The 27,759-nt window shown below is 48.3% G+C and overlaps 1 protein-coding gene across 6 annotated transcripts in view; it reads left to right on the top strand.

Annotated features, from left to right (window-relative positions):
• ccdc88ab (coiled-coil domain containing 88Ab) overlaps window positions 1-27,759 on the top strand; it is a 95,852-nt gene that overhangs the window by 65,171 nt on the left and 2,922 nt on the right. For 2 of the 6 annotated variants that reach the window (XM_029752499.1, XM_029752498.1), the window contains exons 9-33: window positions 961-1,042; window positions 6,571-6,729; window positions 7,167-7,313; window positions 7,512-7,656; window positions 7,993-8,171; window positions 9,213-9,350; window positions 9,825-10,139; window positions 10,294-11,049; window positions 11,344-11,474; window positions 11,645-11,783; window positions 12,105-12,290; window positions 12,433-12,594; window positions 13,198-13,475; window positions 13,959-14,102; window positions 14,463-14,649; window positions 17,141-17,286; window positions 18,386-18,478; window positions 19,143-19,345; window positions 22,044-22,115; window positions 23,002-23,079; window positions 24,135-24,347; window positions 24,876-24,938; window positions 26,182-26,268; window positions 26,611-26,873; window positions 27,072-27,549. In XM_029752499.1, coding sequence (XP_029608359.1) covers window positions 961-1,042; window positions 6,571-6,729; window positions 7,167-7,313; window positions 7,512-7,656; window positions 7,993-8,171; window positions 9,213-9,350; window positions 9,825-10,139; window positions 10,294-11,049; window positions 11,344-11,474; window positions 11,645-11,783; window positions 12,105-12,290; window positions 12,433-12,594; window positions 13,198-13,475; window positions 13,959-14,102; window positions 14,463-14,649; window positions 17,141-17,286; window positions 18,386-18,478; window positions 19,143-19,345; window positions 22,044-22,115; window positions 23,002-23,079; window positions 24,135-24,347; window positions 24,876-24,938; window positions 26,182-26,268; window positions 26,611-26,873; window positions 27,072-27,549 — 4,844 coding nt within the window. The remainder of the gene's footprint in view (window positions 1-960; window positions 1,043-6,570; window positions 6,730-7,166; window positions 7,314-7,511; window positions 7,657-7,992; window positions 8,172-9,212; window positions 9,351-9,824; window positions 10,140-10,293; window positions 11,050-11,343; window positions 11,475-11,644; window positions 11,784-12,104; window positions 12,291-12,432; window positions 12,595-13,197; window positions 13,476-13,958; window positions 14,103-14,462; window positions 14,650-17,140; window positions 17,287-18,385; window positions 18,479-19,142; window positions 19,346-22,043; window positions 22,116-23,001; window positions 23,080-24,134; window positions 24,348-24,875; window positions 24,939-26,181; window positions 26,269-26,610; window positions 26,874-27,071; window positions 27,550-27,759) is intronic. The other 4 variants (XM_029752501.1, XM_029752502.1, XM_029752503.1 and 1 more) reach the window with 4 other exon arrangements.

The raw sequence follows: 27,759 nt of genomic DNA, 5'->3' as shown, positions 1-27,759 counted from the left end.
CAATCAGAGACAACGATAGACAGCTGTCCCTGATTGAGAACCATACCCGGCCAAAACAAAGAAATACCAAAACATAGAAAAAAGGACATAGAATGCCCACCCTAGTCACACCCAAATAGAGAACAAAACCCTCTCTATGGCCAGGGCGTGACAATGTCATGGGGAGTTGGTTGTGAGGTCATTTGTAGGTTGTTTTTGTGGTCCTACTTTGTATATTTTCAGTTGAAATATGTTTGTATATAATTTGGTAATTAACCCCATCCCCGGTCCCCAACCCACACACACCCACAAGCAAACCAGCTGACCTGGCCCAGTAAGGAAAGAGGTCCATGGATTCTTTTCTGCTGGGTAAACATCTAAGTAAAAATTCCAGTGTCTCAAGGCAACTTTAAGGGAAACAGAAACAAATATTTGTGTGGTACAGTTATGGGTTTGTTTGTGAGGAATGGTGTTTTTCAAATGAGTACATATGTGTATGTGTTTTACAATGTCTCTCTTTTTTTCTCTTGCAACCCCCTTCTCCCTTACTCGCTCTCTCTCTTCTCCCCCTTCTCTCTCTCTCTTCTCCCCCTTTCTCTCTCTGTGTTCTCCCCCCTTCTCTCTCTGTCTTCTCCCACCCTTCTCTCTCTGTCTTCTCCCACCCTTCTCTCTCTGTCTTCTCCCACCCTTCTCTCTCTGTCTTCTCCCTCCCTTCTCTCTCTTCTCCCTCCCTTCTCTCTCTTTCACTCTCTTCTTTCTTTTCTCTCTACACTCTCTTCTCTCTCCAACCCCCTTCTCTCTCTCTCTCTCTCTCTCTCTCTCTCTCTCTCTCTCTCTTTTCTCTCTCTCCTCCCCCTTCTCTCTCTCTCTCTCTCTCTCTTTCGGTCTCTCACGTTTCTCTCTTGATCTCACTCTTCTCCCCCCCTCGCCTGCTTTCCCTCTCTCCCCCTGTCTTTCCCTGTCTCTCTCTCTCTCTCTCAGGGAGGAGAAGAGTGAGCAGCTGCTGGACTGCAGACAGGAACTGGACAACATGGAGACTGAGAATAAGAGGGTTCAGCAAGAGGTGCAGGATAAAACCTACCTACTACAGCACAGAGCCATACAGAACAACTCAATACAGCACAGAGCCATACAGAACAACTCAATACACCACAGGGCCATACAGAACAACTCAATACAGCACAGAGCCATACAGAACAACTCAATACAGCACAGAGCCATACAGAACAACTCAATACAGCACAGAGCCATACAGAACAACTCAGTACAGCACAGAGCCATACAGAACAACTCAATACAGCACAGGGCCATACAGAACAACTCAATACACCACAGGGCCATACAGAACAACTCAATACACCACAGGGCCATACAGAACAACTCAATACACCACAGGGCCATACAGAACAACTCAATACACCACAGGGCCATACAGAACAACTCAATACACCACAGGGCCATACAGAACAACTCAATACAGCACAGGGCCATACAGAACAACTCAATACACCACAGGGCCATACAGAACAACTCAATACACCACAGGGCCATACAGAACAACTCAATACAGCACAGGGCCATACAGAACAACTCAATACAGCACAGAGCCATACAGAACAACTCAATACAGCACAGAGCCATACAGAACAACTCAATACACCACAGGGCCATACAGAACAACTCAATACACCACAGGGCCATACAGAACAACTCAATACACCACAGGGCCATACAGAACAACTCAATACACCACAGGGCCATACAGAACAACTCAATACAGCACAGAGCCATACAGAACAACTCAATACACCACAGGGCCATACAGAACAACTCAATACAGCACAGAGCCATACAGAACAACTCAATACAGCACAGAGCCATACAGAACAACTCAATACACCACAGGGCCATACAGAACAACTCAATACAGCACAGAGCCATACAGAACAACTCAATACACCACAGGGCCATACAGAACAACTCAATACAGCACAGAGCCATACAGAACAACTCAATACAGCACAGGGCCATACAGAACAACTCAATACAGCACAGGGCCATACAGAACAACTCAATCCAGCACAGGGCCATACAGAACAACTCAATCCACCACAGGGCCATACAGAACAACTCAATCCACCACAGAGCCATACAGAACAACTCAGTACAGCACAGAGCCATACAGAACAACTCAGTACACCACAGAGCCATACAGAACAACTCAGTACACCACAGAGCCATACAGAACAACTCAATACAGCACAGAGCCATACAGAACAACTCAATACAGCACAGAGCCATACAGAACAACTCAATACAGCACAGAGCCATACAGAACAGCTCAATACAGCACAGAGCCATACAGAACAGCTCAATACAGCACAGAGCCATACAGAACAACTCAATACAGCACAGAGCCATACAGAACAACTCAATACAGCACAGGGCCATACAGAACAACTCAATACAGCACAGAGCCATACAGAACAACTCAATACAGCACAGGGCCATACAGAACAACTCAGTACACCACAGAGCCATACAGAACAACTCAATACAGCACAGGGCCATACAGAACAACTCAATACAGCACAGAGCCATACAGAACAACTCAATACAGCACAGGGCCATACAGAACAACTCAGTACAGCACAGAGCCATACAGAACAACTCAATACAGCACAGGGCCATACAGAACAACTCAGTACAGCACAGAGCCATACAGAACAACTCAATACAGCACAGAGCCATACAGAACAACTCAGTACAGCACAGAGCCATACAGAACAACTCAGTACAGCACAGAGCCATACAGAACAACTCAATACAGCACAGGGCCATACAGAACAACTCAGTACAGCACAGAGCCATACAGAACAACTCAATACAGCACAGGGCCATACAGAACAACTCAGTACAGCACAGAGCCATACAGAACAACTCAATACAGCACAGGGCCATACAGAACAACTCAGTACAGCACAGAGCCATACAGAACAACTCAATACAGCACAGAGCCATACAGAACAACTCAATACAGCACAGAGCCATACAGAACAACTCAGTACAGCACAGAGCCATACAGAACAACTCAGTACAGCACAGAGCCATACAGAACAACTCAATACAGCACAGAGCCATACAGAACAACTCAATACAGCACAGAGCCATACAGAACAACTCAGTACAGCACAGAGCCATACAGAACAACTCAGTACAGCACAGAGCCATACAGAACAACTCAGTACAGCACAGAGCTATACAGAACAACTCAATACAGCACAGGGCCATACAGAACAACTCAATACAGCACAGAGCCATACAGAACAACTCAATACAGCACAGAGCCATACAGAACAACTCAGTACAGCACAGAGCCATACAGAACAACTCAGTACAGCACAGAGCCATACAGAACAACTCAGTACAGCACAGAGCCATACAGAACAACTCAATACAGCACAGAGCCATACAGAACAACTCAGTACAGCACAGAGCCATACAGAACAACTCAGTACAGCACAGAGCCATACAGAACAACTCAGTACACCACAGAGCCATACAGAACAACTCAATACAGCACAGAGCCATACAGAACAACTCAGTACAGCACAGAGCCATACAGAACAACTCAGTACAGCACAGAGCTGTATTAAATGGCTACCCAGACTATTTGTATTGCCCCCCCTTTTCTACGCTGCTGCTACTCTCTGTTATTATCAATGCATCGTCACTCTAATAATTCTACCTACATGTACATATTACCTCAATTACCTCAACTAACCGGTGCCCCCACTCCTCGATTTTCTACCGGTATCCGCTGTATATAGCCTCGCTATTGTTATTTTACCGCTGCTTTTTCATTATTTGTTACTTGTTACAGCGTTGACATTCTGTGTGCCACAGAATGTCAACACTGCTGAGTAAACAGAGGGAGTCAATTACAGCTGATGCCAGACAGAGCTCCCAAACCACATCACATGACTTAGCACCAGCATTACGCCACTTAATACATCAATACACACCATCTGTCTGCCATGGACCAACGTGTCTCTCCTGAACTCCAGCTACACACTACAGTATCTGTCTGCCATGGACCAACGTGTCTCTCCTGAACTCCAGCTACACACTACAGTATCTGTCTGCCATGGACCAACGTGTCTCTGCTGAACTCCAGCTACACACTACAGTATCTGTCTGCCATGGACCAACGTGTCTCTCCTGAACTACAGCTACACACTACAGGATCTGTCTGCCATGGACCAACGTGTCTCTCCTGAACTCCAGCTACACACTACAGTATCTGTCTGCCATGGACCAACGTGTCTCTCCTGAACTACAGCTACACACTACAGTATCTGTCTGCCATGGACCAACGTGTCTCTCCTGAACTCCAGCTACACACTACAGTATCTGTCTGCCATGGACCAACGTGTCTCTGCTGAACTCCAGCTACACACTACAGTATCTGTCTGCCATGGACCAACGTGTCTCTCCTGAACTCCAGCTACACACTACAGTATCTGTCTGCCATGGACCAACGTGTCTCTCCTGAACTCCAGCTACACACTACAGTATCTGTCTGCCATGAACCAACGTGTCTCTCCTGAACTCCAGCTACACACTACAGTATCTGTCTGCCATGGACCAACGTGTCTCTCCTGAACTCCAGCTACACACTACAGTATCTGTCTGCCATGAACCAACGTGTCTCTCCTGAACTCCAGCTACACACTACAGTATCTGTCTGCCATGGACCAACGTGTCTCTGCTGAACTCCAGCTACACACTACAGTATCTGTCTGCCATGGACCAACGTGTCTCTCCTGAACTACAGCTACACACTACAGGATCTGTCTGCCATGGACCAACGTGTCTCTCCTGAACTCCAGCTACACACTACAGTATCTGTCTGCCATGAACCAACGTGTCTCTCCTGAACTCCAGCTACACACTACAGTATCTGTCTGCCATGGACCAACGTGTCTCTCCTGAACTCCAGCTACACACTACAGTATCTGTCTGCCATGAACCAACGTGTCTCTCCTGAACTCCAGCTACACACTACAGTATCTGTCTGCCATGGACCAACGTGTCTCTCCTGAACTCCAGCTACACACTACAGTATCTGTCTGCCATGAACCAACGTGTCTCTCCTGAACTCCAGCTACACACTACAGTATCTGTCTGCCATGGACCAACGTGTCTCTGCTGAACTCCAGCTACACACTACAGTATCTGTCTGCCATGGACCAACGTGTCTCTCCTGAACTACAGTTACACACTACAGGATCTGTCTGCCATGGACCAACGTGTCTCTCCTGAACTCCAGCTACACACTACAGTATCTGTCTGCCATGGACCAACGTGTCTCTCCTGAACTCCAGCTACACACTACAGTATCTGTCTGCCATGGACCAACGTGTCTCTCCTGAACTACAGCTACACACTACAGGATCTGTCTGCCATGGACCAACGTGTCTCTCCTGAACTCCAGCTACACACTACAGTATCTGTCTGCCATGAACCAACGTGTCTCTCCTGAACTCCAGCTACACACTACAGTATCTGTCTGCCATGAACCAACGTGTCTCTCCTGAACTCCAGCTACACATAAGCGACACACTAACAGTGCTGCTGAGCTATGCCAGGTGTGTCACACAAGGCTGACCCAGACCACTAGACCAAAGCTCCAGCCATAAGACCTCATGTCACCTCTGGTGTCCTGACTGCCCTCAGAGTTATACAACACATCAAACCATTGCCACCACCTTCTGTTTTACTTTCTTAATCATTAGGTTAATGCCCTTAACCAATTAGTGGCTGAGCTATTTATAGCTTGGCTAACCCCTTAGATGTTGTCTTTGTTGTAGGGCCCACCACAACATGGCAGAGCTGCCTTTTAGTGTGTGTGTGTGTGTGTGTGTGTGTGTGTGTGTGTTCATTTCAAATCCCTCTTCCAGAGATGATGACTGACTCATGACACTATTGACTAAGAGGAGCTTCAGCCTGCCTCTGTGTATGACTGCCATGTGTGTCTACCTATATGGTGTCTACCTATATGGTGTCTACCTATATGGTGTCTCTACCTATATGGTGTCTCTACCTATATGGTGTCTCTACCTATATGGTGTCTCTACCTATATGGTGTCTCTACCTATATGGTGTCTCTACCTATATGGTGTCTCTACCTATATGGTGTCTCTACCTATATGGTTCCTATATGGTGTCTCTACCTATATGGTGTCTCTACCTATATGGTGTCTCTACCTATATGGTCTCTCTACCTATATGGTCTCTCTACCTATATGGTGTCTCTACCTATATGGTGTCTACCTATATGGTGTCTACCTATATGGTGTCTACCTATATGGTGTGTCTACCTATATGGTGTCTCTACCTACCTATATGGTGTCTCTACCTATATGGTGTCTCTACCTATATGGTGTCTACCTATACAGTCCACGGTGTGTTTGTTTACCAATATGAATTATGCCTGGTGCAATGCATGTATATAGTAGGAGTCTGTGTGAAACAAATATCTTGTATGAGTGTGACACTGACATGTAGTGTTTCGTTTGTCCCCTCCAGAGCCTGCAGTTGTTGTCGGATGCCCGTTCTGCCAGGGCCTATCGTGACGAGCTGGACGCTCTGAGGGAGAAGGCCGTCAGAGTGGACAAGCTGGAGAGTGAAGTGGGACGCTACAAGGAGAGGCTCTACGACATTGAGTTCTACAAAGCCAGAGTAGAGGTACGCCAAAACAAAGAAATAGCACCCAACAAGCTTGACGTGTCAATGAAGCATTCATTGGGTGTAACATAAATGTATTGACCTGTTGTCCCAATGTGAATGCGTGGTAGTGGGGATGGCAGTAGTGATATGGCTGTGGTTGAATGCGTGGTAGTGGGGATGGCAGTAGTGATATGGCTGTGGTTGAATGCGTGGTAGTGGGGATGGCAGTAGTGATATGGCTGTGGGTGAATGCGTGGTAGTGGGGATGGCAGTAGTGATATGGCTGTGGTTGAATGCGTGGTAGTGGGGATGGCAGTAGTGATATGGCTGTGGTTGAATGCGTGGTAGTGGGGATGGCAGTAGTGATATGGCTGTGGTTGAATGCGTGGTAGTGGGGATGGCAGTAGTGATATGGCTGTGGTTGACGTGTGTGTGAAATCTGCTGGGCCCTACAGGAGCTGAAGGAGGACAACCAGGTTCTGCTGGAGACCAAGGCCATGCTAGAGGACCAGCTGGAAGGAACCAGGGCTCGCTCTGACAAACTCCACGAGCTGGAGAAAGAGAGCCTGCAGCTGAAATCCAAGATCCACGACATGGAAATGGTAGAGGGAAACTTAGTGTGTTTTGTGTGTGGGATCAGATGAATTAAACAGACATTGTGGTATGACTGATTTTACAAGCTCTTTTTTTGGAACCATCTAGTAGGTCATCTCTGAAGAATACTACACTGTAAGGCTTAGCGTTTGTGGAGCCGTCTGACAGTGTGTTGTGTGTATGTTGTCTGTCTGTGTGTTTGTTAGGACCGGGACATGGACAGGAAGCGTATTGAGGAGTTGCTAGAGGAGAACCTGGTCCTGGAGATGGCCCAGAAACAGAGCATGGACGAGTCTCTCCACCTGGGGTGGGAACTACAGCAGCTTTCCATGACCCCTGACCTGACAGAGGGTGAGCAGCCTGGAGCAGCAGCCCTCAGCACTGGGGCCCTGGCTTTGGTCCTTCATACACGCACAACAGATTGAACAGGGTTTATCTACACATGACTAACTCCTGTAATTAATATTCAACGACTCCAAGACCCAGATTAGCACTGGGCCTGGATTTGGAACGATGTTAATGGGGTTAACTGGTCTTGGATCAGGATAAACCCTGTCAGTAACTACAGTTAGGGATATTCCATACTTCCTCTTCCCTTGGGGGACTTCTTACCACTATAACAGAACCTGTAGCCTTTGCATACAGTATGTTGTTGTGTGCCTAACCATAGATGGTTTCATTGTGCAGTGCCTCAGAAGTCCCTGGGCCACGAGGTCAATGAGCTGACATCCAGCCGGCTGCTGAAGCTGGAGAAGGAGAACCAGACCCTGCTGAAGACTGTGGAGGAGCTGAGGGGCTCTGCCAGCAAACACGTCCCCGCACGTCTCCTCAAGGCCGACAAGGAGAACCAGAGGCTCACCCAGAGGGTCAGAGCAGCTTCTGTACTCTGTCCACTCACTTGTTTTCTGAACATTTCCCTTTCTCTAGCCCACCCAACATGGGATCCACACTTGTTCCTTATGCATCAACAACATAACAATGGCTGCTTGCTCTTTACCCCTACAGTAGCATCTTGGTCCAGCCCCCTATATTTCACCCCAGAACTTGGCTTTCAGGCCTCTTAGCTCCATGATACCAGAGGGAATTGAAAGAACAGAGTAATTCTTGAAGACCGTTTCCTATTCTCTCTCAGACTTGACACTTGAAGGCCCCTCCATAAGCTAACTCTCGGCTATTTTCAGACACTTAAGCCTTCTCTGTGCTCTCTGCATAGAATGCATGAAATGTGCCTTTCTCACACAAAGACAAGAGGCAAGACTGAGTTAGGCAGCACCACTGGATCGGTCTTTATGAGAGCCCATTTTAAAGTGAATCCAAGCAGGAGCTCTTGTACAATAACAGCCGTTTAACTGGCTGCCTGTAGATGAGCAATACGTAGGCAGTTTTGAGTTAAGCTGCTTTGACAGAATTAGGTGCTTGTGGGATATCAATGATATGATTAGTAATAATCAGTCTGCCTTGTGAAGAGTTTACCCTGTAGACTAGCGTCCTGTCCAGAGGGTGTACTTGTACATCAAGCTGCCTCGCGCTACAGAAACAGGAGATGGGCTCCTGCTCCTATGAGCCGTTCCAGCTTGCGCAAGATTCATCAGAAGGGCTTTATATGGACCTGCCAACGAGTCCCTTTAATAAAGGACATGTATCACAACACTGCCACTGTGACTAGAGAAATATAAATAACATAATCAGCGTCAATTCAGTTTTATTTTTGCAAATTAAAATTCAAAAACAGGCACTTCAATTTAACAGTGACCGAATCCCAATTGAATGGTGGCCAACTGTGATGGGTAATGGTATGGTAATGGTATGGTAGACAAGTACCTGCCTGTACTGCACACTCTCATTGTGTCTGTGATCTAAGTGACTGGGTGCCATGGTAACAGTGCGTGTCCTGTGTGTGCCTGCAGCTGGTGCAGCTGGAGAGTGAGCTGAACACAGAAAGGGAGAGTCTGCACAGTGCAGAGAGTCTCGGCACCGACCTGATGAAGGAGAAGGCTCTGCTGGAGAAAACCCTGGAGACACTGAGGGAGAATTCTGAGAGACAGGTACACACACACACACACGCGGTGGGTCGAGGGACTGAATCTGTTTTGATCTGGTCTGGTTCCAAGAGTCTCCAAATGACATTACTACCTATGTATCCGGATAGAGTTTTCTTAGGAGATAGCAGTCTTTGTGCTTGCATTCTCCCAACTAGTTGGAGAGCTCTGTGTGGCTTGGGGGGTAAAGCAGAATGTAATGAGGTCACAGGGTGTTTAGATTGATGATGTTTACAGTGAGAAGACATGGATACAAGCCAGATCTCTGGTGAACCTACACTACAGCATTAAGAACTAGGGCCAGGAGATTTTCCTGACCCCTCGACCTGACTAGAAAGAAATCAGAACCCTAGATATAGTCTTCTCAGTTCCCATATTCAGGAAAGACTCAGGGTTCTCGTCATATTAACACCATACTGAAACATGACTTGAGTTGATCTACCATACTGCCACTCCGACGTCCTCTATGTCGTGTCCCAGGTGAAAGGCCTGGAGCAGGAGAACGAGCATCTGACCAATACCGTCTCGTCGCTGAGGCAACGCTCCCAGGTGGGCCCTGAGGCGCGGGTCAAAGACGTGGAGAAGGAGAACCGCGTGCTGCACGAGTCCATCCGGGAGACCAGCTCCAAGCTCAACAAGCTGGAGTTTGAGCGTAAGCAGCTGCGTAAGGACCTGGCGGTGTACAAGGAGAAGGGCGAGAGGGCCGAGGAGCTGGAGGTGGAGGCGCAGCGGCTGGAGAGGGAGAACGAGGCCCTGCAGAAGCGAGTAGCCAGCCTGGGCATCACCTGTGACAAGGTCTGCCTCTCTGCATGTATTGGAGGCTGTATAGTTCACCTCTAGTTGTCTGTGTACCTGCTGTCTATTCTGTGCCCACATCATATACCATAGATGGGACTTTGAGGAGAATTTATTATTTGATACATTTTCCCACATTCTCTCAAATCATCAGGTGGCGTCTCTGGAGAAGGAGAACGCAGAGCTGGAGGCAGAGGGCCGTCGTCTGAAGAAGAACGTGGAAGGCCTGCGGAGCACCTCCTTCCAGCTGGAGGCCCTGGAGAAGGAGAACGCCCAGCTGGACGAGGAGAACCTGAAGCTCCGCAGGGCTGCAGAGGCGCTCCGCTCGGCCGGGAACAAGGCGGCTCAGCTGGAACTGGAGAACCGGGAGCTGGAGAGCGAGAGGAGCCAGCTGAAGAGAAGCCTGGAGCTGCTCAAAGCCTCCTCCAGGAAGACGGAGAGGCTGGAGGTGAGCTACCAGGGCCTGGACACGGAGAACCAGCGGCTGCAGAAATCCCTAGAGAACAGCAGCCGCAAGATCCAGCAGCTAGAGGGGGAGCTGCAGGACGTAGAACAGGAGAACCAGAGCCTGCAGAGGAGCCTGGAGGAACTGAAGATCTCCAGCAAACGTCTGGAGCAGCTGGAGCAGGAGAATAAGACTCTGGAGCAGGAGAGCTCTCAGCTGGAGAAGGACAAGAAGCAGCTGGAGAAGGAAAACAAGAGGCTGAGACAGCAGGCGGAGATCAGGGACTCCAAGCTGGACGAGGACAACCTGAGGATCAGCCACCTGGAGAAGGAGAACCGCTCGCTGGGCAAGGAGATGACCTCCTTCAAGGACTCCTGCAACCGCCTCAAAGACCTGGAGAAGGAGAACAAAGAGCTGGTCAAACAGGCCACTATAGATAAGAAGACCCTGGTCACTCTGCGAGAGGTAATGGTGTAGCTACTACCCCAGAGAGGCATGTTGTAATGTTAGGAGATATATTGTAATGCATTGGGTGAATGCCCATAAGGCTTCAAATGTGCATTTAGATGATCGATAAAGTTCTGTTATAGTCATTGCACCTGCATTATGCAAGAAGTAATAGAACCAGAGCACTATGTCAACACACCTGAAACTTGGAACTACACTGTGCTCCCTAAGATTATATTATTCATTAATAAAGGATTGGGTTCTAGGGACTACAAATGTAAAGTGATTCTGGGTTGGCGTTTTATGTTCCAGGAACTGGTGAGTGAGAAACTGCGGACTCAGCAGATGAACAATGACCTGGAGAAACTGACCCACGAGCTGGAGAAGATAGGCCTTAACAAGGAGAGGCTGCTGCAGGCCGAGCAGAGCTCTGACGACGACAGGTAACACATACACACACACACACACACAAACCACTATGCTGCTGCTCAAAGGTACCACATCAATGAAGGTTCATAGTAGGCACTCTGCCATTAATACACTGTCAAGACCTTGAATTCTTTCCAGGAAAGACCCTTTGTCTTTAATGATTGTGAATGTCCCTTATCTGCAGGTACAAGCTGCTGGAGTTCAAGCTAGAGTCCACTCTCAAGTCTTCTCTGGAGATCAAGGAGGAGAAGATAGCAGCCTTGGAGGCCAGACTGCAGGAGTCCTCTAACCTCAACCAACAACTGCGCCAGGAGCTTAAAACTGTTAGTTCCCAAACAATACATTACAACAGCCCAGAAGTCCAAAACATTATCCCGGAGAGATTCTGTATTATGTTCTTTAACACATGACTCAGAGAAACGCTGAAATGCTTCTGAGGCCATGTATTATGTATTCATTCCTTGTTCATTGTGTCATCTATTCCTGAGGCACCAGGAGCCTGGAAAACATGGAGAATAGTCTCCACAGCACGTTTTTCAACTTGGTGACGAAAACTAGAACCCTTGCTGTGGTGCCAGAACAGAGAACAGTATATTTTTGGAAGATTTGGGGGGGATTGAGGTTTAACCCTTTGACCTTTCCAGGTGAAGAAGAACTACGAGGCCCTGCGACAGAGGGAGGAAGAGGAGGAGAGGATGGTGCAGAGCTCACCCCCCAGAGGAGGGGACAGGGAGGACTCTCAGGCCGTCAACAAGTGGGAGAAGGAGAGCCACGAGACCACCCGGGAACTGCTCAAGGTCAAAGACCGCCTCATCGAGGTGGAGAGGAACGTGAGTACACTCTATCTAATCAACAACTCAGAACAGCCGTCTTAGATACTGCATGTGACAGTGATGTGTCACTGAAGTGTGAAGGGCCTCTGCATATAATTAATGCCTGTGTATATCTTGTCTGTCTGTCTACCATCTCCAGAACGCCACCCTCCAGGCAGAGAAGCAGGCCCTGCATACCAACCTGAAGCAGCTAGAGACCCAGAGCAGTAACCTGCAGGCCCAGATTCTGGCTCTGCAGAGACAGACTGCATCTCTACAGGAGAACAACACCACCTTACAGACCCAGAACGCCAAACTCCAGGTCAGCCCTGGTTCCCTCTGTTGCTCCCTCACTGCTGTGCCCTGAACTCTATTTTCTGGCCTTGTCTACACTGCATCTATAGCCTGTATTGTAGTTTAAACTCTCCCCAAGCGTGTCTCTTCCCTCCACTCTGCCCCGTGGCTAGAGATAATTCCTTTCTCATTGAGCTTTGCTCCACAACATCTATTTTGATATATTTTATGGCAGCGGATCAACAAAATCTTGCTTTCTGCTGCAAGCCAAAACTAATTACAACTTTGAACATGTCTGTGCTTGTGATTTGTACTGGCAAAAAAACATTTGACCACTGATGTCTATCCAAATCAGACAAGGACATGCAAAGTCTCAACCATCAGAGTGGACTGGAGGGACAGGCTGGCTGTGTACACAGTGCCCCCTGTTGTTCAGAAGTGACACCTGCGTCTATTCAAATTATTTTGTGGGATCTTACCCTGGTTTTCACATAATCAGTTAATCTAATCCATTGCTATTCCTAGCAGGACATGACAAAACCCTTGAAAAAACAGTTATAGTTAAGGGCATTTCCGATTGAGTTCAGACTGCTCAGATCGTCCAATCAGAAGCCTTGTTTCCCTCCCCTAGGTTGAGAACTCAACGCTGAACTCCCAGAGTGGCGCTCTCATGGCCCAGAATGCCCAACTGGCGACACAGCAGTCCAGTACGGAGAACGAGAAGGAGGGGGCGGTGAGGGACAGGGAAGACCTGAGGTCCACCTATGAGATGCTGCTAAGGGACCATGAGAAACTGGCTGCCCTGCATGAGAGACAGGCCTCCGAGTACGAGGGCCTCATCGGCAAACATGGAGGCCTGAAGAGTGCCCACAAGAGCCTAGAGTCACAGCACAGAAACCTGGAGGACAGGTGGGCTTTCTACTGGCACTGTTATGTGCTTAATGCCTACTGCAGCACAGCTGGCCTACCATCACACACTTAACCACACTCACGGCCAAACACACACGTGCACGACAGTCTTATTATGAATTCACCTCCAATCTACCATTGCACAGCACTCAAGTCAGAGACGCGTGTAAACACACAGCTGCTGTTCACTAACAGGTAGTACTGTATTTACAGGTATAACCAGCTGCTGTTCACTAACAGGTAGTACTGTATTTACAGGTATAACCAGCTGCTGTTCACTAACAGGTAGTACTGTATTTACAGGTATAACCAGCTGCTGTTCACTAACAGGTAGTACTGTATTTACAGGTATAACCAGCTGCTGTTCACTAACAGGTAGTACTGTATTTACAGGTATAACCAGCTGCTGTTCACTAACAGGTAGTACTGTATTTACAGGTATAACCAGCTGCTGTTCACTAACAGGTAGTACTGTATTTACAGGTATAACCAGCTACTGAGGCAGAAGGATCAGCTGGAGGAGCTGGAGAAACAGCTGAAGGCAGAGCAGGAGAAGATGCTGTCTGAGAACAAGAGCCACGAGGCCACGGCTGCAGACTACCACAAACTGAAGGAGGAGAATGAAAGGTTAAACTGAATACTTTATGTATAATGAACCGAGGGGGAGGGGGGTGTGCCCTGAGGTTTACTTTGGGGTGCAAGGGAACATCCCTAAACTGTCAATCCAGCTGCAGAGAAACCTGTACAACAAGATTTTTTGAGAGCGAGGGAAAAGAAAGTGTATGTTTTGAGTGGCAGTATGCAGACATTTTAAGTGGTTGGTTATAATTAGAGAACTAACCATTTAGCTGTTATTTTCCTTGTCAATTAGTGAATTTTCCCCTTCTCTCATAAAGGTCTCTCCCTCAAGCCATGGTTTGACCTGTACCAGGGGCTATGAGTAAAGAATGTGCTGTTTGAAACCCGTTCTGATGTTTCTGTGTGTAGGCTGAACATGGCACATCGTCAGCTGGTGAAGGATAATGAGGGCCTGCAGGTCGACCATAAGAACCTGAAGAGCCAGATGAACGGTGCCAAGCTGGAACAGACCCGCATGGAGGCAGAGTTCTCCAAACTCAAAGAGCAGTACCAGCAGCTGGACATCACCTCCACCAAGCTCACTAACCAGTGTGAGGTACGGTTACATACCCCTCAACCCCACTTCTCTACCTCCCTCTCACCAACCAGTGTGAGGTACGGTTACATACCCCTCAACCCCACTTCTCTACCTCCCTCTCACCAACCAGTGTGAGGTACGGTTACATACCCCTCAACCCCACTTCTCTACCTCCCTCTCACCAACCAGTGTGAGGTACGGTTACATACCCCTCAGCCCCACTTCTCTACCTCCCTCTCACCAACCAGTGTGAGGTACGGTTACATACCCCTCAACCCCACTTCTCTACCTCCCTCTCACCAACCAGTGTGAGGTACGGTTACATACCCCTCAACCCCACTTCTCTACCTCCCTCTCACCAACCAGTGTGAGGTACGGTTACATACCCCTCAGCCCCACTTCTCTACCTCCCTCTCACCAACCAGTGTGAGGTACGGTTACATACCCCTCAACCCCACTTCTCTACCTCCCTCTCACCAACCAGTGTGAGGTACGGTTACATACCCCTCAACCCCACTTCTCTCCCTCCCTCTCACCAACCAGTGTGAGGTACGGTTACATACCCCTCAACCCCACTTCTCTACCTCCCTCTCACCAACCAGTGTGAGGTACGGTTACATACCCCTCAGCCCCACTTCTCTACCTCCCTCTCACCAACCAGTGTGAGGTACGGTTACATACCCCTCAACCCCACTTCTCTACCTCCCTCTCACCAACCAGTGTGAGGTACGGTTACATACCCCTCAACCCCACTTCTCTACCTCCCTCTCACCAACCAGTGTGAGGTACGGTTACATACCCCTCAACCCCACTTCTCGACCTCCCTCTCACCAACCAGTGTGAGGTACGGTTACATACCCCTCAACCCCACTTCTCTACCTCCCTCTCACCAACCAGTGTGAGGTACGGTTACATACCCCTCAACCCCACTTCTCTACCTCCCTCTCACCAACCAGTGTGAGGTACGGTTACATACCCCTCAACCCCACTTCTCTACCTCCCTCTCACCAACCAGTGTGAGGTACGGTTACATACCCCTCAGCCCCACTTCTCTACCTCCCTCTCACCAACCAGTGTGAGGTACGGTTACATACCCCTCAACCCCACTTCTCTACCTCCCTCTCACCAACCAGTGTGAGGTACGGTTACATACCCCTCAACCCCACTTCTCTACCTCCCTCTCACCAACCAGTGTGAGGTACGGTTACATACCCCTCAACCCCACTTCTCTACCTCCCTCTCACCAACCAGTGTGAGGTACGGTTACATACCCCTCAACCCCACTTCTCTACCTCCCTCTCACCAACCAGTGTGAGGTACGGTTACATACCCCTCAACCCCACTTCTCTACCTCCCTCTCACCAACCAGTGTGAGGTACGGTTACATACCCCTCAACCCCACTTCTCTACCTCCCTCTCACCAACCAGTGTGAGGTACGGTTACATACCCCTCAACCCCACTTCTCTACCTCCCTCAACCCCACTTCTCTACCTCCCTCTCACCAACCAGTGTGAGGTACGGTTACATACCCCTCAACCCCACTTCTCTACCTCCCTCTCACCAACCAGTGTGAGGTACGGTTACATATCCCTCAACCCCACTTCTCTACCTCCCTCTCACCAACCAGTGTGAGGTACGGTTACATACCCCTCAACCCCACTTCTCTACAACCCTCTCACCAACCAGTGTGAGGTACGGTTACATACCCCTCAGCCCCACTTCTCTACCTCCCTCTCACCAACCAGTGTGAGGTACGGTTACATACCCCTCAACCCCACTTCTCTACCTCCCTCTCACCAACCAGTGTGAGGTACGGTTACATACCCCTCAACCCCACTTCTCTACCTCCCTCTCACCAACCAGTGTGAGGTACGGTTACATACCCCTCAACCCCACTTCTCTACCTCCCTCTCACCAACCAGTGTGAGGTACGGTTACATACCCCTCAACCCCACTTCTCTACCTCCCTCTCACCAACCAGTGTGAGGTACGGTTACATTCCCCTCAACCCCACTTCTCTACCTCCCTCTCACCAACCAGTGTGAGGTACGGTTACATACCCCTCAACCCCACTTCTCTACCTCCCTCTCACCAACCAGTGTGAGGAACTACAATATCTGCACCCCCTTCCCACAGACCGACTAGATTGGAATTTGCATGTGCCACATATTTCCCAACTCTATCACAGGAAACTCTTGGTAAATATGCCCCCATGTTATGGAAGTGTTCATAGCTGATATTGGGCCACTGTCCAGACATGAGCGTTTGTCTGACATCTGTCTGTTGGAAAGGAAGGCTGATTGAGTAGTTGTGCCTGGGGATACACAACTGGTTTCTCAACACTGTGCTCTATGAGGCTTAAAGAGTGTCAGACAACTATTCACACACTGCAAAAGGCACAGCCCACCTGCAGTAATACATACAACCATGGAAAAGAAATGTGGAAACTTGCTTAATAAGCATTTCCTTTGAAAATGTAGGTAAAAAAGGTTGATTCTCTCTCCCTAGTTGCTGAGTCAGTTGAAGGGGAACCTGGAGGAGGAGAACCGCCACCTGCTGGACCAGATCCAGACCCTGATGCTGCAGAACCGCACCCTGCTAGAACAGACCATGGAGAGCAAGGACCTGTTCCACGTAGAACAGAGACAGTACATGTGAGCGATGACCCCACTATTACATTTTGCAAGCCTGTAACCGGTGTCAAACATGTCAACAGGAGAAATGTCTGTTTCTTGGCTATGTAGCTAGATGTCATTTGTCCCTGACCCTAACTGGTCTAGATGTCATTTGTCCCTGACCCTAACTGGTCTAGATGTCATGTGTCCCTGATCCTAACTGGTCTAGATATCATTTGTCCCTGACCCTAACTGGTCTAGATGTCATTTGTCCCTGACCCTAACTGGTCTAGATGTCATGTGTCCCTGATCCTAACTGGTCTAGATGTAATTTGTCCCTGACCCTAACTGGTCTAGATGTCATGTGTCCCTGACCCTAACTGGTCTAGATGTCATGTGTCCCTGACCCTAACTGGTCTAGATGTCATTTGTCCCTGACCCTAACTGGTCTAGATGTCATTTGTCCCTGATCCTAACTGGTCTAGATGTCATTTGTCCCTGACCCTAACTGGTCTAGATGTCATTTGTCCCTGACCATAACTGGTCTAGATGTCATTTGTCCCTGATCCTAACTGGTCTAGATGTCATGTGTCCCTGACCCTAACTGGTCTAGATGGCATTTGTCCCTGACCCTAACTGGTCTAGATGGCATTTGTCCCTGACCCTAACTGGTCTAGATGGCATTTGTCCCTGACCCTAACTGGTCTAGATGGCATTTGTCCCTGACCCTAACTGGTCTAGATGGCATTTGTCCCTGACCCTAACTGGTCTAGATGGCATTTGTCCCTGATCCTAACTGGTCTAGATGGCATTTGTCCCTGAACATAGCTGGTCTAGATGGCATTTGTCCCTGACCCTAACTGGTCTAGATGTCATTTGTCCCTGACCCTAACTGGTCTAGATGTCATTTGTCCTTGACCCTAACTGGTCTACATGTCATTTGTCCTTGACCCTAACTGGTCTAGATGTCATGTGTCCCTGACCCTAACTGGTCTAGATGTCATTTGTCCCTGATCCTAACTGGTCTAGATGTCATTTGTCCCTGATCCTAACTGGTCTAGATGTCATGTGTCCCTGACCCTAACTGGTCTAGATGTCATTTGTACCTGACACTAACTGGTCTTTCCCTCCTTCACAGAGACAAGCTGAACGAATTGAGGAGACAGAAGGAGAAGCTGGAGGAGAAGATCATGGATCAGTATAAGTTCTACGACCCCTCACCTCCACGGAGGTCAGTAGCTAGGAGGGATCCACTCACTGCTGTCACTGTGGTTGGTGCTGTGGCCAGACTCAGGAATGCTGCACTACATCATGTCCATAGATATCTGTATACTATCTGTCATAGTAAACAGCTGGCTGAGACAAAGCAGACATCCCCCACATGAAAATGAAATGTAGAACTGCAGTCGATTGCTGCAGTCGTCTGGTTAGGGTTCATTCTAGTACCTAATTGACTGCACTATACCTAACCATTCCGTTCTGATTCATTTCCGTGCCTGACTAAATGCAGATGGTTTACGTCTGAACTTAACCAACCTCTGCATATGGTTGAAATTTCTACCTAACCAGGCAGCTCTGGTTCATATTTATGCCTAACCAACATCATCATAGCTGTAAATGATGGCTGTCTCTGGGGAATTGGTATGCTGTGGTTTACAAGAACACCCCAGATGCTGGACAACCCCTGGTTCAATAGGCATGAAATGGGAAAACAAACGAAATGCATTCCCTTCATTTCAAAACATTTCCCCCCCTTTCCCTTCCTACTGAACACTAGCCAGAGTCAAATAACAAACCCCTCCTCCCCATCTCTCTCCTTTCCCTCTCCCTCCCTCATCTCTCCCTCCCCTTTCCCTCTCCCTCCCTCATCTCTCCCCTCCCCTCTCTCGTGTCAGACGGGGGAATTGGATCACCCTGAAGATGAAGAAGCTGATCAAGCCGAGGAGTCGGGAGCGGATGCGTTCCCTGACGCTGACTCCCACACGCTCCGAGTCCAGCGAGGGCTTCCTGGGGCTTCCTCTGGACAGCCAGGACTCCTCCTCCATAGGCTCTGGCTCCAACTCCCTGGACGACACACTGACACACAAGAGGAGCAGCAGTGAGTAGACACACTCTCAGGCCTGCATGGAATACTCCCTACTGAACAGATCAAATCCAGCCTTATTTGAAGTGCAATTAAAACACATCAATATACTTTACAGTAAAATGAACACAATAGAAGGAAGCAATAGACCTTTAAAAAACCTGACCAGGCAGTCTAGGACTAGGTCTTCCTCTCTCAGTACAACTGACCAGAGGGACTGACACACAGGAAGAAGGACTAGATCACATGTTAGCTAAAAGACCCAGGAAGCAGAGCACGTATTGTATTAATAAATACATGCAGGGTTGGACACAGGAAAGGCAGGCACAGGAAATATGATCCACACAGAGACCAAAGGACACTGGGTCAGACAGGAAAGTACACTCTGTCACTAGAACATGAGAGGGTCAGATTCAGGTTCAGGAAATGAAGAATGAGCAGGGTCAGATTCAGGAAATGAAGAATGAGCAGGGTCAGATTCAGGAAATGAAGAATGAGCAGGGTCAGATTCAGGAAATGAAGAATGAGCAGGGTCAGATTCAGGAAATGAAGAATGAGCAGGGTCAGTTTCAGGAAATGAAGAATGAGCAGGGTCAGATTCAGGAAATGAAGAATGAGCCGGGTCAGATTCAGGAAATGAAGAATGAGCCGGGTCAGATTCAGGAAATTAAGAATGAGCCGGGTCAGATTCAGGAAATGAAGAATGAGCAGGGTCAGATTCAGGAAATGAAGAATGAGCAGGGTCAGATTCAGGAAATGAAGAATGAGCGCAGGGTCAGATTCAGGAAATGAAGAATGAGCGCAGGGTCAGATTCAGGAAATGAAGAATGAGCGCAGGGTCAGATTCAGGAAATGAAGAATGAGCGCAGGGTCAGATTCAGGAAATGAAGAATGAGCGCAGGGTCAGATTCAGGAAATGAAGAATGAGCGCAGGGTCAGATTCAGGAAATGAAGAATGAGCGCAGGGTCAGATTCAGGAAATGAAGAATGAGCGCAGGGTCAGATTCAGGAAATGAAGAATGAGCGCAGGGTCAGATTCAGGAAATGAAGAATGAGCAGGGTCAGATTCAGGAAATGAAGAATGAGCAGGGTCAGATTCAGGAAATGAAGAATGAGCAGGGTCAGATTCAGGAAATGAAGAATGAGCAGGGTCAGATTCAGGAATTGAAGAATGAGCAGGGTCAGATTCAGGAAATGAAGAATGAGCAGGGTCAGATTCAGGAAATGAAGAACGAGCAGGGTCAGATTCAGGAAATGAAGAATGAGCAGGGTCAGATTCAGGAAATGAAGAATGAGCCGGGTCAGATTCAGGAAATGAAGAATGAGCCGGGTCAGATTCAGGAAATTAAGAATGAGCAGGGTCAGATTCAGGAAATGAAGAATGAGCAGGGTCAGATTCAGGAAATGAAGAATGGGCCGGGTCAGATTCAGGAAATGAAGAATGAGCGCAGGGTCAGATTCAGGAAATGAAGAATGAGCAGGGTCAGATTCAGGAAATGAAGAATGAGCAGGGTCAGATTCAGGAAATGAAGAATGAGCAGGGTCAGATTCAGGAAATGAAGAATGAGCAGGGTCAGATTCAGGAAATGAAGAATGAGCGCAGGGTCAGATTCAGGAAATGAAGAATGAGCAGGGTCAGATTCAGGAAATGAAGAACGAGCAGGGTCAGATTCAGGAAATGAAGAATGAGCAGGGTCAGATTCAGGAAATGAAGAATGAGCAGGGTCAGATTCAGGAAATGAAGAATGAGCAGGGTCAGATTCAGGAAATGAAGAATGAGCGCAGGGTCAGATTCAGGAAATGAAGAATGAGCGCAGGGTCAGATTCAGGAAATGAAGAATGAGCGCAGGGTCAGATTCAGGAAATGAAGAATGAGCGCAGGGTCAGATTCAGGAAATGAAGAATGAGCGCAGGGTCAGATTCAGGAAATGAAGAATGAGCGCAGGGTCAGATTCAGGAAATGAAGAATGAGCGCAGGGTCAGATTCAGGAAATGAAGAAAGAGCAGGGTCAGATTCAGGAAATGAAGAACGAGCAGGGTCAGATTCAGGAAATGAAGAACGAGCAGGGTCAGATTCAGGAAATGAAGAACGAGCAGGGTCAGATTCAGGAAATGAAGAACGAGCAGGGTCAGATTCAGGAAATGAAGAACGAGCAGGGTCAGATTCAGGAAATGAAGAACGAGCAGGGTCAGATTCAGGAAATGAAGAACGAGCAGGGTCAGATTCAGGAAATGAAGAAAGAGCAGGGTCAGATTCAGGAAATGAAGAACGAGCAGGGTCAGATTCAGGAAATGAAGAAAGAGCAGGGTCAGATTCAGGAAATGAAGAATGAGCAGGGTCAGATTCAGGAAATGAAGAATGAGCGCAGGGTCAGATTCAGGAAATGAAGAATGAGCAGGGTCAGATTCAGGAAATGAAGAATGAGCGCAGGGTCAGATTCAGGAAATGAAGAACGAGCAGGGTCAGATTCAGGAAATGAAGAATGAGCAGGGTCAGATTCAGGAAATGAAGAATGAGCGCAGGGTCAGATTCAGGAAATGAAGAATGAGCGCAGGGTCAGATTCAGGAAATGAAGAATGAGCAGGGATCAGTTGCAGATGGTGAGGTATGCCGGGCTGGAGACTCCAGGACAGTAGATGCTTGTTGCTGTGTGGTGGTTGGTTGTGTGGACCTAATGCTTGCAATGCTTGTTTTTCTCTTTCTGTGCAAAAGGGAAGAGAGACTCTCAGAGAGTGCAGCATTCCCATGTGCAGGGTAACCAGGGTAACCAGGGTTCCTCTAATGGTATGCTAAGAGGGGAGGGCTGGGCGCGGCTTGTAGTCGAGCTGTCCTCTCACTCAGATCATGTCAACGTGTCATGACTCATCCTTCAGTCAATGTCCATACCTATTAAAAGGTGCAATGCATTATGGGTCACCTCAATGCACCAGCTATTAACACATTTTTTGTCTTCAACTATACTAAAGACAACCTTTTATGCAACTATTTGATTTGTCTTTGAATAGCTCTAATAAATAATGTTCAAGTAACAAACAATATGAGATATGTCTAAAAAAAAAAGACTGAAGTTCCGCTTCTTTATTTCTGTGAAATGCAGACTGGAGCTGGAAATCTAAAATGGTGTCTCTGTATAGTCAGTGTCCCAGAATCTTCTGTTTCTCTGTGAATACTCCTTTCACTGCAGTGCCACTCCCCTTGTCTCATCGTTTTACCTCCTAATTGCACCCTTTAATAAACATCACTGTGTGTGTGTGGGTGTGGGTGTGGGTGTGTGGTGTGTGTGTGTGGGTGTGTCTGTGGTGTGTGTGTGTGTGTGTGTGTGTGTGTGGTGTCTGTTGGCAGCCTGATGCCTTCTATGTGACAACCCTCTTCACAGCCATCCCACTGAGCTGGTGTTTTGTGTATGAATTTGTTTGAACAGTGAGTGTTAGTGTGTGTGTGCTCATTTGCATGTAAGCGTTTTCACTTGTGTAACTCTGTGTGTTTGTTTTCGGTCCCAGTTGGGTCTTCAGGGCACTACCCTGGTTCTCTCCCCCTGGTTCTCTCCCCCTGGTTTTCTCCCCCTGGTTCTCAGCATTAACATCCATCTGTTTTTCCCTCCTTTCTGTTCCTCTCCATCTCCCCTGGTCTTTCTGTTTCTCCCCTCTCTGCTTTGGCTGTAAACTGACAGCTCTGAAAAGGTTGCCCTTTATGAGGACCAGATCGAAGGAGAAAGACAAAGAGAAGGCCATCTACCGCCGGTCCATGTGTAAGACCTCCAATAGCCCGCCCAGCGTCCTACCACCTCCCCCCATCGCTCCACCTCCTCTGGCCTGCGCCTGCCTCCCTCCATCACCTAGTCTCCTCTCATAGCTTCTAGCTGGTTTCTTTCCTTCCATTCTAGGAATACAAAACTCAAACACTACTGTATCCCTAATAGTAGCTGCATCTATCTTAACACATGTTGTTGTGTTTGGGTTAGATTTGTGTACAGTCAAAGTAATGACATACAAGAACTAACATATGTTGATATTAGAACAAACTAACACTCTCTTCAGTGATGAAGGACACGGATGTGAGTTAGTGTGATTGTAGAGGATAGAGGTGTTCTGTGAACTGTAGGGTTCACAGATATCGCTGTAGTGTTGTGATATCTGTAGATGAGCTGTAGATTCTTTTTAGTCGAGGTCTAGTCCATGTATATGTGTGTGACAGTGCAGTCACGAGGAATTGTGTGCCAGTCCACTTTTCTCTACTGTACCGTACTGTATGGTGTGGTCTGTGGATGTGTGTGGCCTGCACTGTGTGACTCTGGCCCCATCTATATATCTCAGCCTGTGGTGTGAGTGCAGCCCGTCTCACCCCTCTCACTACAGTGCTGATGCAGGCATGGCTTGGCAGAACCACACTGCGCGCTCTCTCTCTCTCTCTCTCTCTCTCTCTCTCTCAGCCACCATGTAGGAATTGAAATGGAGCCTTCCATTGATTTCTTTATCTTTTTCTCTCTTTCTCTATCTTGTTTTTTCTTTCTTTCTTTCTCTCATTTTCTCTGTCATTCCCTGTCTTCTCTTTTATCTGTCACTCTCTCTGCTATTTTTATTGAGTCTTTTTTCAGTTTGGCTGCATTTCAGCTCTTTTGCATGCCTTGCCAACATGGGCTTGCCGACACTGACTGTGTCACATCTCTGAATGCTGCTGCTCTGACTCTTAGCAGCCACTGCATGCTTAGCCTAGCGCTGTTCCCTGTGCCCTCCCTCTGGGGCCAGTCAGCCCACCACATAAGGGTAGGAGGTATCGGCTAATTGATCTTCATCTCCAACCCAGCTATGAACGACTTGCTACAGACCATGGCCCTGGCGGGGGGTCAGTGGGCAGGCAGCACAGAGAACCTGGAGGGGCCCGTCGAGACCAACGGGGGCAGCAGTACCCGGCGAATGAAAGAGCTGGGTTCCATGGCCTACTCCACCAACGCTATCAACTACGCCACCCTCACCCTACCTTCAGGCAGCAGGGCCAAGAGGAGCCTGAAGATCAAAGGTAGAGACTACAGGACCACTAGTCTATCCCCCCTTCCTCTGTGTGGTGATCTGAACTATCGTCTAGGGAAAGGGGATACCTAGTCAGTTGCACAACTGAATGCATTCAACCAAAATGTGTCTTCTGCATTTAACCCTCTGAATCAGAGAGGTGCGGGAGGCTGCCTTAAACGACGTCCAGGTCATCGGCCCCTGGGGAGCAGTTGTTGTTGGGGGTTAACTGCCTTGCTCTGGGGCAGAACGGCAAATTTGTCCACCTTGCTGGCTCGGGGATTCAAACCAGCGTCCTTTCGGTTACTGGCCCAATGCTCTTAACCTGTGTATTTACTGTAGTAGAAAGATCTGCCGATCTTTGTGTGTTTCAGAAGCAAGTCATTAATTTCATTTTTTTCATACTCTAGCTTTCAGAAGATTGGCTTACTGATTGGCTGACGCAGACTTTGCTTCCCTCATAAGCCCTATTCTCCTGTAGTCTCTCCATCCCGCCAATCATAACTCATATTTCCTCATCTCTTTGTCTTTCTTCCAGACAACGCTTCCTGTGAAGATGTCCCAGCATCCTCAGACGACCCCATTGAGGTCAAAGGACAAGGTAAAATAACTGTTGACCTTAAGGACAGAAACTCCCATTACTATTATATACCACAGGGATTAACACCAGTTTAATACTGGAATGAAATATCAAATGGCCCCCAAAAAAGTCCCTGTTTTAAAAAGCCCTACAGTAAGTGTAAATGTTGTGCCACTATGATGTAAAGATAGCCCACTAACGTTAGCTAGAAGCTTGGCCCATATCTCGGCATTTCAGTTTGCTACCATTAGAAAGGGATTCTGCCAAAATGTTATCATTAACCGTAAACTCCACCTAACAAATGGTCTAAAGCTGCCTGCCTCTATTAGCTGGTAGATCAGGTTTTCTGCTTACTCCATATCCCCACTCACACACACATATAACACACACACACAAGTTATCTCTATTTCCTGTTCACTCTTGGCTAGCTAAAATGTCCTCCCACTGACATGAACATTGTGTAATACAGTAATTATACTTGTTTTTTTTAATTGCATGAATTTCACAAGGACAGTCTGTTTCACTTACACTCTGTTACATTAATGTTCTGGAATGTTTGTGAGTTAACTAATATAATGGAAGATAGTCTAGGACCATGCAGTATTTCCTAAAGTGAGCGTAACTAGCAGTAGCTCAGTATTAGTGAACTGCACTGCTGTAGCCCAGTGTAGTGTCTAATATCTGTGGGAACAGGTTAACCCAGGCAGTTATGTGTGTTGAATGTGCCAGGCCTGCAGGTCTTTAACAGTGCTCAGGCTCTCACCCTCTGTTCTCGACCCATCCACTATGTGCAGAGTCCCCTGTAGCATCTGTTGGAAGTCACACGTCTGTCTAAGACCACTAAAAGTACCACTTTACTCAAGATCGCTACCACTATAAATGATTACCGGCCTCATACCTGCTGACATCACTTTCCCAAATCTGAACCATCCTGAACCATCCCGAAGACCACTAATAACAGCAACAACACTATCAGTTTGCATCTCACACACCTGTCCTCTAGTATAATCCTCCTCTCCCTCCCCTGTTGGCCTCTGGGTCATTCACAAGGCTCCTTTCCTCCAATCAGGTTTTAATATAGATCCTTCCTCTTGAATGATTCTTCCCTTCAAGTATGTGTGCCCCTCCCTCCCCACTCCCTTTGTGTGATCGGGCATGTTGTTGGAGTAGCATGGCACCGTGCCACCCTTCCTGCCTGCATGCACCATCTGCTGCCCTGTGTGACGTGCTCTCTCAAACTGTGTGCACTCGTCTCCCTATCCAGCCTCCAGACCCTCCAGTCTCCATAGTATCAAGACCATCAGTAGTAATGGCAATAATAACTCCCACTTCTCTCCACTCCAGACCAAAGGTACAGTCACCCCCCTCTCTCCCACGCTCCTGTATACCGTTGTTGATTCACACACGCAATAGATTCAAACAATAAGAAACAGAAGGAAAAAATGAGAATACAACTCTTCGGAATTGCTTCTTCTCTTAGTCTGAGGTATGTTCTGGAAGGGTCCAAGACTAGGTTTAGCATATTTTGTATTTATTTGCTGTGTCACAAAAAAGCAGGTTCCAGAGCTATGTTCCTGAGCGATGCTTTATATCCAGAGCCTGTCATCACCTTGGGGTGATACTCTAATGTTAGTACTTGAGTTAGTCATACGCCGTTAGAACAGAACTCACCTACAGTACTGCTTCTCTTCAGGCACGTTGAACGGAAACCTCAGCAGGCCCCACAGTGAGAGTAGTGGGGAGTTCAGTCTCAGTCTGGACCAGGAGGAGTGGTCCAGCGGGAGCAGCCCTGTCCAGCACCCCCTGTCCCGTTCCTCTCACCAGAGCCCCATGCTGCTGCGGAGGTCCCTGGACCCCCAGGCCGCCCAGGCCAGGAAGAAGAGCAACTCCTCGGGCAGCACCAGTGAAGTGGTCTCTCTACAGCAGTTCCTAGAGGAGAGCACCGACCCTGCAGAGGTGACAGCCTGGAACACACAGCAACACTAGATTACAACACTGTACTATACAATTTTGGGATAGGAGTACTGTTTTATTCATAGGCTTCAGATGTGCTATGATAAGAAACAAGTAGAAGTTATTTCACCAATCAAGTCTGCTATAAAGGCCAGGTAATGTCATGGTATGGAAACTTGAATGTCTCCTCTCCATCTCCAGTCTGGCAGCCAAGAGAATCTGACCGTTGAGTCTCCCCGCCTCTCTGGAGGCACTGAGCATGTGCAGAGGGACCGGGCTGAGCGAGGCTCCACCTCCTGCACCGGCACTAAGGGGCGGGGCATCCTGCGCTCAGCCAGTGGGAAGGCAGCGCCAGTGCACTCAGACGGCCGCCCCGCAAGGGGTGGCCAACCAGGTCGTCCCAGTCTACGGAAGGCAGAGAGTACGCGTGTGAAGGGCACGGTCCAGCCCCGGGTCGTCCTCTCCTCCCAGAGTAAAGCCATGTCTGTGTCTGAGCGTCTGGACATCTCTTCCACCTCCTTCTCCACGCTGCCCCGGGCCAGCAGCGTCATCTCCACAGCTGAGGGCTCCACGCGTCGGACCAGCATACACGACCTGCTGTCCAAAGACGCCCGGCAGCCCGTGTCTGTGGACCACTCACCCTCCTCAAAGGCCTCGCCTCGCGCCTCCACCACGCCCAGTGAGTACCCCCCAACCAGTACCCCCTCACAACACCCCAATCACCAGTCCATCCCCCTAGCCCCAGCCCTCGTGCCCAAGTCAGTCAGTATGCCCTGCACGGGCAGTCAGCAACCCCCCAATAGTAAGGAAACTGATCTCTCCAGCCTGGAGTCCTTCTTTGGAAAGTCCTTCACAGTAGAGTCAGTGTTTATGGACTCCATCTTCAGCG

Source organism: Salmo trutta, chromosome 5 (genome assembly GCF_901001165.1).
Source record: "Salmo trutta chromosome 5, fSalTru1.1, whole genome shotgun sequence".
Classification (NCBI taxonomy): domain Eukaryota; kingdom Metazoa; phylum Chordata; class Actinopteri; order Salmoniformes; family Salmonidae; genus Salmo; species Salmo trutta.
Note: the sequence above shows the minus strand (reverse complement) of the source record. Positions and strands in the feature narration are given on the sequence as shown.